Source organism: Hyla sarda, assembly GCF_029499605.1.
Source record: "Hyla sarda isolate aHylSar1 chromosome 1 unlocalized genomic scaffold, aHylSar1.hap1 SUPER_1_unloc_6, whole genome shotgun sequence".
NCBI classification, from domain to species: Eukaryota; Metazoa; Chordata; class Amphibia; order Anura; family Hylidae; genus Hyla; species Hyla sarda.
Window position 1 is genome coordinate 562,292 of NW_026607592.1, and position 12,515 is coordinate 574,806.

Genomic DNA, 12,515 nt, shown 5'->3' on the forward strand with positions numbered 1-12,515 from the left:
GTCCTCTCATTATGTGTATGTAAAGAATGAATTCAGTCTCTGTATGTGTTCCCTACAGTCAGATCCAGTAAGAGAACAGCACCAGAGAGGTGTCCCCGTCCTCTTCTTCCACAGGATGATCAGGTAGATGTAGATATTCCCTATGATCTGTAGAAGGGCTGTGAAGCTCTTGTGGTCAGTCCCCTCACCCTCCATGACTCCTCATCTCCTGCTCATCTATAACATCCCACGTGACTTCTCCTACTGTCTGATGACTTTTACAATATTTCTTCCACATCTTATGATTTAGGGAGAAGATCCGAACAATATTAATGCTCCAGACACAGTTGTGAGTGACGAGCAGTATAAGGAGGACATTCTGACAGCAAAAGATCTGAACAATATTAATGCTACAGATATGAAGGAAGAAGAGACAGATGTGAGCAGTGATGAACAGTATAAGGAGGACATTCCAACAGGAAAAGATCTGAACAATATTAATGCTACCGATATGAAGGAAGAAGAAGAGACAGATGTGAGCAGTGATGAGCAGTATAAGGAGGACATTACCACAGAGAAAGATCTGATCTATATTAAGGCTACAGACATAAAGGAAGAAGAAGAGACAGATGTGAGCGGTGATGAGCAATATATGGAGGACATTCCTACAGGTAACCGCCCAGGTGAGTAGTAACCACTAATTGCAGAGATCAGTCACAGATTCTGCTCAGTCACCGTCTGTAATTATTTTTTATGGAATTTTTTAAAGTGGTACTCCGATGGAAAACTATTTTTTTTTAATCAACTGGTGCTAGAAAGTTATCTATCCCGGGTGAATCCTCTTTGGAGACTGATAAACGTATTATCTACGACTACAGAGACATTTCATCTCCCTGTCCGTTCTCCCTCTGCGGCAGAGCAGCTCATGTCCATGTAACAGGGGACGAGAACTGTGGCCAAGAATTCAATAGAGTTGTGTATTGTAGCAGCAGAAGTGTGCTGGGATAAGGAAGCGCTGGTGGACACGTTCTCTCGTGGACTCTCCGATATTATACAAGATGAGATTGTGGCCTCCTGGTTCCAAATCATCTGAAAGGGTGAAACCAATGCAGCTCAGGACCACCCCCCTTTCCGTGGAGGAGAAGGATTATAGTAGGGGGAGGGGATGTGTCTTTATTGTGGCCCTTTGCTCGGATCATGCCAAACCTGGTGAGGAAACACTTGGGGTCCTGGACAGATATTGGGTGGGCTTTCTTCATCCCCAGAGTTCCACAAAGACAAAGCTATGATTAGGATTATCCTATCGTGGTATATTTCCTCTGTGGTCACGCAGGTCCTCGTGGTCTCCAGTGCTGATGGGTATTTTGATGATGTGTTATCCGTGGTGGCTCAGGAGGTGTTACCTGCTCAAGTTTAAAGTGTTACTCCGCCCACAGACATCTTATCACAAAGGATAGGGGATAAGATGTCTGATTGTGGGGGTCCTGCAGCCGGGACCCCCTACGATCAGCGTGCAGCACTTTGCATTCTAAACAGTATGTTTAGCACCCTAGGTTTGGGCAGCCGGAGATGTGACGCCCCCTCCCATAGACATGAATGGAGAGGACGTGATGTGACCTCATGAGGGGGCATGACATGATGTCACAACCACTGCTACCCAAACCAAGCATTCTAAAAAAACTTTCAGAACGCTGGGTGCTGCCTGGGTGCTTATCCCCTTTAGATAGGGGACAAGATGTTTGTGGGCGGAGTACCCCTTTAGGGTATGTTCACACGTACGCAGATTTGCTTCACAGGATTTTCTGCTGCAGATTTCAATGTAAACTAAATGACTGAGCACAACTTCTAATCTGCAGTTACAAATCTGCGCAGGATCCTGTACGTGTGAACGTGACCTTAAGGTTCCCGGTTTAGGTTGTATTGTGTCTGTAGGCGGAGTACCCCTTTAAGGTTCCCGGTTTAGGTTGTATTGTGTCTGTAGTCAGTGACTGTGTTATGCAGCTGTCCTCACTCTGTATACATCATGCTGTGCTGAATGGGATTTTGTCATAGACTTCCATGGTCTGTACTTACACTGTACGTCTCTTTACTCACTATTCAGTAAAATAAGTTTAACCCCTTAACGACGCAGGACGTAAATGTACGTCCTGGTAAACTGGAACTTAACGCACCAGGACGTACATTTACGTCCTTTACATAACCGCGGGCATTGGAGCGATGCCCGGATCATGCACGGCAGGTCCCGCTGTTGATCACAGCCAGGGACCCGCCGGTAATGGCGGACATCCGCGATCACACGGATGTCCGTCATTAACCCCTCAGATGCCGTGATCAATACAGATCACGGCATCTGCAGCATTGCGGACATGAAAATGGATGATCAGATCGCCCGAAGCGCTGCCGCGGCGATCCAATCATCCAGAACATCAGACGGAGGACCACTCACCTGCCTCTGCTGCCTTCACGGCGTCTTCTGCTCTGGTCTGCGATTGAGCAGAAGATGACCGATAACACTGATCAGTGCTATGTCCTATACATAGCACTGAACAGTATTAGCAATCGAATGATTGCTATAAATAGTCCCCTATGGGGACTATTAAAGTGTAAAAATAAAAGTTAAAAATATTTGAAAAACCCCCCTCCCCCAATAAAAACGTAAATTGTCCAATTTTCCCTATTTCACCCCCAAAAAGTGTAAAAAAAAAAAAATTTTGGGATACATATTTGGTATCCCCACGTGCATAAATATCCAAACTATTCAAATAAAATGTTAATGATACCGTATGGTGAACGTAAAAAAAAAAAAAAGTCCAAAATAGCAGCTTTTTTATAACATTTTTTTCTAAAAATTTTTTATAAAAAATGTATTAAAAGTTTTATATAAGCAAATATGGTATCAATAAAAATTACAGATCAAGGCGCAAAAAATGAGCCCTCATACCGCCGCTTATACAGTAAAATAAAAAAGTTATGTGTCTTCAAACTAGGGGGATTTTAAACTTACTCATTTGGGTAAAAAGTTTGTGATTTTTTTAAGCCCAACAGTAATAGAAAAGTACGTTATCAGGGGTATCATTTTAATCGTATTGACCCAAAGAATAAAGAACACGTCATTTTTACCATAAATTGTACGGCGTGAAAACGAAACCTTCCAAAATTTGCTAAATTGTGGTTTTCTTTTTAATTTCCCCGCACAAATAGTATTTTTTTTGGTTGCGCCATACATTTTATGGTAAAGTGAGTGATGGCATTACAACGGACAACTGGTCCCGCAAAAAACAAGCCCTTATACTAGTCTGTGGATGAAAATATAAAAGAGTTATGATTTTTTGAAGGCGAGGAGTAAATACGTCCTGCACTGATCTGTATGAGCAATCCAATGACTGCTCATACAAGTCATATAGAGGGATCAAAAAGTGTTAAAAAAATATAAACATTCAAAAGATGTTTTAAAAAAATTTAAATTAACCCCTCCAATAATATTTGAACTTTTTTGTTGTAAAAATGTAAAAGCTATTTTTATTGTAATTGTTTTCAAAAAGTAGTAAAGTGTAACAAAAACTATGCAAATTAGATATCGCTGTGATTGTATGGACCGGACATACACATATATATATATATATATTTTTTTAAGTATATCTTTATTTGCTTTTTCAAACATTTTACAAATTTCGACAGGATACAAGCTCCTGATGCATAAATGAAACAGTCATGGAAACCATAATAATAAACAATGGTGCAACGATCAACGTAGAAAATTAGCCATTGAACCCCCACCCTCCCCACCCGCCCAAAGAGAATAGACATCATGTCACTTACGAGCTTATAGGCATCAACATCAGGCAAAACAGTAAGTAAACAAAGATAGGTCACAAGGTCACCCCACAGCCGAAGACAATCCGAGGCCACAACATCATTAGTTTGGCAGTCTAAGCCTCCCCAAAGTGCCCGCCACCGCCTTCCCCAAGTACCACTCCTGACTTATATATTAATGCTCATTAATACAATGTAAGATCCGTCCCACAAAAAACAAGCTCTAAAATGCATTGTAGATGGGAAAATAAGAGTTATGGCTATGAGGAGAGGAGGAAAAAAGGAAAACACAAAAGCTTAAATGTCCTGGGTTGTTACGGGGTTAATACTGATAATAAAATCTGTGTTATTCTCTGCAGATTCTTGTAACAGGAGATCAGAGGAGAATCTTATATCTTCAGATTATAAAGCAGATGATGATATCACACAAGATACATATGAAGAACATTCCATTATCCCAGATACACCCTCAGCCCTTCACAGCCAAGATCTGTCATCTCATCCTTATATACAGGTCCTGTCTTCTCAGTCATCACAGGATGTTCAGCAAAATAAAAGTCATCAAAGAGATCATACAGGAAAGAAACCATATTCATGCTCAGTATGTGGGAAATGTTTTACTGACAAATCACATCTTCTTAGACATCAAATAACTCACACAGGAGAGAAGCCATTTTCATGTTCAGAATGTAGAAAGTGTTTTACTGACAAATCAAGTCTTCGTAGACATCAAAGAACTCACACAGGGGAATTTTCATGTTTAAAATGTGGGAAATGTTTTACTCGGAAATCAACTTTTCTTCAGCATCAAAGAATTCACACAGGGGAGAATCCATATTCATGCTCAGAATGCGGGAAATGTTTTATTAAGAAATCACATCTTGTTCAACATAAAAGAACTCACACAGGGGAGAAGCCATTTTCATGTTCAGTATGTGGAAAATGTTTTAATGACAAATCAATTCTTGTTCAACATCAAAGAACTCACACAGGGGAAAAGCCATTTTCATGTTCAGAATGTGGGAAATGTTTTACTTCGAAATCAGGTGTTACTCGACATGAAAGAACTCACACAGCGGAGAAACTATTTTCATGTTCAGAATGTGAGAAATGTTTTACTAATGAATCAGGTCTTGTTGTACATCAAAGAACTCACACAGGGATGAAGCCATTTTCATGTTCAGAATGTGAGAAATGTTTTACTAATGAATCAGGTCTTGTTGTACATAAAAGAACTCACACAGGGGTGAAGCCATTTTCATGTTCAGAATGTGGAAAATGTTTTCCTGGGAAAAAAAATCTTGTTCAACATCAAAGCACTCACAGGGCGGACAAGCCATTTTCATGTTCAGAATGTGAGAAAAGTTTTACTAATAAAACAGGTCTTGTTGTACATCAAAGAACTCACACAGGGGAGAAGCCATTTTTATGTTCAGAATGTGGGAAATGTTTTACTTGGAAATCAGATGTTACTCGACATCAAAGAACTCACACAGGGGAGAGACCATATTCATGTTCAGAATGTAGAAAGTGTTTTCCTGACAAATCAAGTCTTCTTAGACATCAAAGAACTCACACAGGGGAGAAGCCATTTTCATGTTTAGAATGTGGGAAATGTTTTACTAGGAAATCAGACCTTGTTGTACATCAAAGAACTCACACAGGAGAGAAGCCAATTCAGAGCAGTAAATGATGCAGATAACACATCTATATATTCACCATGTACATAGGATATCTGACATTTATACATATATCATATACTGCATCTCCAAACTTGTTACCAATTGTTAAAGGGGTACTCCGGTGGAAAACTTTTTTTTTAAATCAACTGGTGCCAGAAAGTTAAACAGATTTGTAAATTATTTTGATATAAAAATTGTAATCCTTCCAGTACTTATTAGCTGCTGAATACTACAGAGGAAATTCTTTTCTTGTTGGAACACAGTGCTCTCTGCTGACATCACGACCACAGTGCTCTCTGCTGACATCTCTGTTCATTTTATGAACTGTCCAGAGTAGGAGAAAATCCCCATAGCTAACATATGCTGCTCTGGACAGTTCCTAAAATGGACAGAGATGTCAGCAGAGAGCACTGTGCTCGTGATGTCAGCAGAGAGCTCTGTGTTCCAAAAACAAAATAATTTCCTCTGTAGTATTCAGCAGCTAATAAGTACTGGAAGGATTAAGATTTTTCAATATAAGTAATATACAAATCTGTTTAACTTTCTGGGACCAGTTGATTAAAAAAAAAAAGAATTCCACCGGAGTACCCCTTTAACCCCCTTAAGGACTCAGCGTTTTTCAGTTTTTGCATTTTCGTTTTTTCCTCCTTACCTTTTAAAAATCATAACCCTTTCAATTTTCCACCTAAAATTCCATATTATGGATTATTTTTTGAACCACCAATTCTATTTTGTAATGACATCAGTCATTTTACCCAAATATCCACGGCGAAACGGGAAAAAAAATCATTGTGCGACAAAATTGAAGAAAAAACAGCATTTTGTAAGTTTTGGGGGCTTCTGTTTCTACGCAGTGCACTTTTAGGTAAAAATGACCCCTTATCTTTATTCTGTAGGTCCATACGGTTATAATGATCCCCTACTTATATAGGTTTGATTTTGTACCTCTGGAAAAAATCATAACTACATGCACAAAAATGTATACGTTTAAAAATGTCCCCTTCTGACCCCTATAACTTTTTAATTTTTCTGTATATGGGGCGGTATGAGGGCTCATTTTTTGTGCCGTGATCTGAAGTTTTTATAGGTACTTTTTTTTTTTTTATGGCTTTTTAATCAATTTTTAATGGGATAAAAAGCGACCAAAAATACGCTATTTTGGAGTTTGGAATTTTTTGCGAATACGCCATTGACCGTGCGGTTTAATTAACAATAAATTTTTATAGCACGGACATTTACGCACTCGGTGATATCACATATGTTTATTTTTACTTACACAGTTTTTTTTTTATAATGGGAAAAGGGGGGTGATTCAAACTTTTATTAGGGAAAGGGTTAAATGACCTTTAACTTTTTTTTTTTTTTCACTTTTTTTTTTTTCACTTTTTTTTTTTGCAGTGTTATAGCTCCCATAGGGACCTATAACACTGCACGCACTGACCTTTTACGCTGATCACTGACGTGTATTAACATGCCATTGATCAGCGTTATCAGCGCTTGACTGCTCCTGCCTGGATCTCACCAAGGAGGCAGGTAAGGGCCCTCCAGGTGTTTTGTAAGCTGTTCGGGAAGCGGCGGTCAACTTTGATCGCCGCGTCTGAAGGGTTAATACAAGGCATCACCGAGATCGGTGATGTCCTGTATTAGCCGCGGGTCCCGGCCTCTGATGGCCGCCGGGACCGACGCGATATGACGCTGGGTCACCGCGTGACCCCACGTTATATCGCAGGATGTAAATATACGTCCTGCGTCGTTAAGGAGTTAATAAAAGTTTTCTTTCTTATATGATTTATTATTCTTATATTCATCTCTGCACACTGGACTTATAATAAATGTAATATTGTCCCTGACGTTGTATATAGGGAATGTAACGCGTCAGTGTTGTCCCCGCCCCCTTCTCATTATGATTATAGAGACTTTAATTCAAGGCATCAGACAGGATCCGCGCGTCTCCCTTGAAGATCGTCTCTTCTGAACATAAGACGCTGCAGATACTTTTATTTATCACAAACCCTAGACCAGCGTTTCCCGTCTTGACGTCTATTTTCGGTCTCAGATCATAAAATCCATTTTTCTATATGAGAAGTCGTCAATATCTCAGCGTCCCCCGGGTTCAGTAAACATCGGTGTAATTCTTTTCCTTTTCTTTGTCCTCCCCGGGGTATAAAATCCCTAGAGATCTGATCACATCTGGTACAAGATCTCTTTACTTCACACTTTGCGCCATTATTACACGGATTGAAGACCCAGTTACACGCTCGTAAATTCCCATATATGTCGTGGATTGGAAGGAAAAAGGTTCTTAAATCTTATATTTACCAATAATATTTTATATTTTTACAGTCCGTCCCTATCATAGTACGGAATTGTTATTTTTCTTCTATCCGATGGTTATTTAGTAATTTTGTTATGATTCAGAAGAGACCACGTGTCCCGTATAGACGCTCACCCTGAAGACATTAGACGGCGGTTTTGTGTTTCCGGATTTACACACTTATTATAAAGCTTTTCCTTCGTCTGGATTATTAGAGCTCGTTCGCTCTTCTTTTTCTCATCCTCCCCTTTATATTCCTCCTCATGTGGATATGGAATTCTCCTCAGTCCCTCCTTCTATAGGGCCCATTTTGTGGCCCCCGCACTCCTCCTTGGCCTCTCTAGTTCTTTCCTCTTTTATATATAACTTTGTCGGTATTACGAGACTGCTCTACGACTGATTCTGATTTCCCTTCTCCCCTAACCCCACTTTCTTTACTCCCTATGGTTATTACTAAACACATTTTCCCTCTTCCCCTTTGTGGGAACGTTTACATTCTTTTACGTTACGAGATTTATATTCTTCTACTAAGACTTTGGCCATAGAGGAATCTCAGGCTTTCTGGGGTTTTATAAGTAAATTTATCTTTACTCTCCAATGTTTTAAGCGTTATACTAACATACGTCCCTGAAATTGGTTAGAGAGATTGTATTTATTTCCTAAATAATAATACTATCTAAGCTTTATTCTTATCTGATTTCTTCTGCTCCTAATAGTAACCAAAATGCATCTTATATGAGAAGAGGAGCTGAATATCCAACTCTCTGAAGAACAGTGCGGATTTATCTCTAGCGCTCATGTGGCTCCTCCCCCTGTATTCGTATACAGGAGAGTTTATATAAGTTATATTGTCGGGGGTATGGGACTTCTCCTCTCCTTTTGTCACATGGTATTCCAGAATCTTCTCAATGTTGGAGGTGTGGGAGTGAGTCATGGACTCTTTTACATATACAGGGGTCCTGCTTGAAAATTCAATCTTTCTGGCAGGTTATTTCGATTGCCATATATACTCGAGTATAAGCACCTTTTTTTGTGCAGAAAATGTCCCCCTCGGCTTAAACTCAAGTGAAAAAAAAAAATAGTAGTGACATCAGTCCAGCCATTCAGGTAGGGGGGGGGAGCCATCCATCTTTACCGGGACGGCCCCGGACTCATCCAGAGTAGGTACGCTGAAGGGACTGTCTGTGCAGGGACCGTCCGCATACCAGTGGGAAAAGTGAGCTGGTCTGGTCCATCCACCTTCTCCACTCTGGGCTGGCCCCGGAATAGTGATTCTGGGGTAGGGTCGCTGCTGCGCATTAAGGCCACCATGCAAGGACACCCCTGATGTCACGGAGTGTACATTTCTCTACTGACAGGCAACAGGAAAAGGTGATTAGACAATAAGCGAGGGGGATGATGACAGGAGGGGGATGGATGATGACGGGGAATGGGTGTTTGTGTCAGTGTATGATGACAGGGAGGATGGTTGATGATGGGGGATGGGTGTCTGTGGCAGTGGATGATGACAGGAGGGGGATGAATGATGACAGTAGAATCTCCCAATAGCGGACACTCACAGGGAATAAAAGTGTCCATTATTGAGAGATGGCCCCTATTGGGAAAAAGGCTCCAAATTCTTCCTAAATGACTGAATACTGTCCTGTGCTAACTCCAGAGTGTAATTACCTATAAAACAATAAAAAAAATATTACAGTAGAATCTCCCAGTGTCGTTTAATCACCCCCTGTATAATTTCAACCCCTTTTTTTTTACCTTGTGCCATCTTATTCCCCTGTGCATTGTGCCAAATTATCTCCCTCCCTTACCCCCTGTGCCACATCATTTCCCCTTGATCCCCCTGAGCCATTTCATTCTCCCATTAGTACCTTCTGTATAAATTCCTCTCCCCCTCTTTATAAAGTGGCAGAGGGGGTGATGAATATGCACAAAGGATAATAAAGGGGTAATGAAATAGCACAGAGGGGGATCAAGAGGAAAGGATGTGGCACAGGTAGTAATAAAGGGAGGGGTGATTTGTCACAGGGGAAATAAAGTGGCACAGGGGGCCAGTCATCTTATCCCCAATCCTTTGGATATGGGATGAGATGTCTAGGGGCGGAGTACCCCTAATTAAGTCCATTCTTTATTCATTCTTTGACCATCCTTCATGATCAGTTATGTCCCCTTAAGACTAACGTCTGTTATTTTTGGCGGGGCAAATAACGGCGCATGCACTCATTTTTGTCCCATCAAAAATAACGTTGGATTAACAGACGTTAAAATTTTAACATTGAAGCCTATGGATGATGAATGTTCACAAATGACATCCGTTAGCACCCAGTATTTTTATATTCCGTTATGAACCCTTATTGCTACTGAGCATGCTCCGTACAGCGTCACAACCAGAAGGGGTTAAAACGGACATAAAATAACTACAACAGTGCATGACGGATGAAATAACGGGTAGTTACGGATGGAATATGTCCATTATTTTGATAGAATGCCGTTATAATAATGTACATTGGACATCAGTTATCACCCGATATGTTCAGTTATTGTATCTATTTTTTAATGATCTGTTTTTGCAGAATAACGGGTGTCAGAAGGCAGGAAGATGGCGGTAGTGTGAAAGGAGCCTAACGTGTCATGTGACTAGCCGGCACTATAATAGCGTCACACTCCATCTCATTATCTTTTTGTAATTTGTGTCAGTTTTGCCGAGCCCTGAAGTATCACCTTGTTCTATCATTTTCCATTACTTGCCCCTAGGTATATTATCTGTGTCACATGACATTTCACCTTTCTTTATCATGTCCAGAGTCCTGATGTGGAGTCAACAGTTTGTAGGGTTTGTGGTATAATGATTCCTATACGGAGAATTATAGGGTTTGTGGTATAATGATTCCTATACTGAGAATTATAGGGTTTGTGGTATAATGATTCCTATACGGAGAATTATAGGGTTTGTGGTATAATGATTCCTATACGGAGAATTATAGGGTTTGTGGTATAATGATTCCTATACGGAGAATTATAGGGTTTGTGGTATAATGATTCCTATACAGAGAATTATAGGGTTTGTGGTATAATGATTCCTATACAGAGAATTATAGTGTTTGTGGTATAATGATTCCTATACGGAGAATTATAGGGTTTGTGGTATAATGATTCCTATACGGAGATTTATAGGGTTTGTGGTATAATGATTCCTATACGGAGAATTATAGGGTTTGTGGTATAATGATTCCTATACGGAGAATATGTTGTGATACATGGTGGTTTTCCACACCCTGGTCCTTGTGTATTAGACTGAAAATAGTTCTTCGTGTCGGCACCGCAGTGGGCGCAGCTATAAGGCAGGTGGATATAGGATCATCCGCACTCAGCACATTCTTCACACAAAAGTGCCAAACGTTCAGAATTTGTCCACATGTGTCCATAGTTCTCAGGATACACCAGTAATTGAATAATCTGGGAGGGATCTGGTGCCAAAAAATATTAGTCCTGAGGTAAAAATCCTGATGAGTGTCGGGTGTTTTATGTGGTATCTGGTGAGGTCACTTTGGTACAAGGACTGGTATGGATCCACATAGGCTTTCCTTCCTATTACTGCAGTGGTTGTTGTCAGCAGGACTTGGAAAGGCCGGTCACATGGAGGTCAGGACTCTTTGTCACGTGTCTCTTTATCACCACCCGATCTCCAGGATCTATATCAGGAGTTTTACCATCTGGAATAGAATAAAGACTTGTGTATGCGCTTGTTGTACGCGCTTGTGTACGGCCGCACATAGCTAGATAGGTGACTGTGTTACATCTGCAGTAGCTGTGGACAGTACAACCCTGTTCTAGGAGCACAACCAAAAAGTGTCCCATAAGGAGACAAACCCGCTGCTTCTTCATAACATCGTTCATAAGGTTGTAAAAGACCAGAGTCCATAAAGGTCAATCCATATCCCTATTGTGTCCCTACTGTGCTGACCCGGAGGAAGGCAAAAAACCCTTATGAGGCTGATTCCCATCGCCCCATGACGGGGGAAAAATTCCTTCCCAACTCCAAATGTCAGAATAAATCCCTGGATCAATGTTCTGTCCCAATAAATCCATAACCGGCTCCTATTACCTGCATCATAATTCATCCAGTAAAGTGCGACCTCCATCACTATCAATAACTTCTGGAACTATCTACCATATCCTTCACAATCTGCCCTGCTGCCATCTTTACATTGCCATTTCTCCCCGGATAGGCCTTATGCCAACCTGAAAAGAGATCCACACACACCAAAACGTATTCATACCCTCCTCACAAGGAGACCGGAATATAGTCTATGTGCAGTCGCCAAAACAGGTAAATCCAGTGGCGTTGCTAGGGTTGGTGTCACCCGGTGCGGTAGAAAATGGTGTCACCCCCATACCTCCCCCCTCCCCCCAGTAAGTTTTTGGCCAGTTGTGACAGACACCACTGTTGTAGCGCACTGTGAGAAATTCTAGTATAATAATCAGATATACCAGTTGCCACAGAATGGGAAAGTGTTAAAGAAGTTTTCACCATTTAAATATACAGCTCCCAGAATTACTTAAAGGGGTACTCCACTGGAAAACATTTACTTTTATATCAACTGGTGCCAGAAAGTTAAACAGATTTTTAAATTACTTCTATTTAGAATCTTAATCCTTACGGTACTTATAAGCTGTTGTATTCTTCACAGGAAGTTGTGTAGTTCTTTCCAGTCTTTCCACAGTGCTCT

The 12,515-nt window shown here is 40.7% G+C and overlaps 2 protein-coding genes across 2 annotated transcripts in view; one reads left to right on the forward strand and one right to left on the reverse strand.

Annotated features, from left to right (window-relative positions):
• LOC130298231 (oocyte zinc finger protein XlCOF22-like) overlaps positions 1 to 12,515 on the reverse strand; it is a 171,469-nt gene that overhangs the window by 30,250 nt on the left and 128,704 nt on the right. The window lies entirely within an intron of this gene.
• LOC130298236 (oocyte zinc finger protein XlCOF22-like) overlaps positions 1 to 12,515 on the forward strand; it is a 246,966-nt gene that overhangs the window by 1,712 nt on the left and 232,739 nt on the right. Inside the window, exons 3-4 of the mRNA XM_056551161.1 lie at positions 59 to 123; positions 290 to 662. Coding sequence (XP_056407136.1) covers positions 59 to 123; positions 290 to 662 — 438 coding nt within the window. The remainder of the gene's footprint in view (positions 1 to 58; positions 124 to 289; positions 663 to 12,515) is intronic.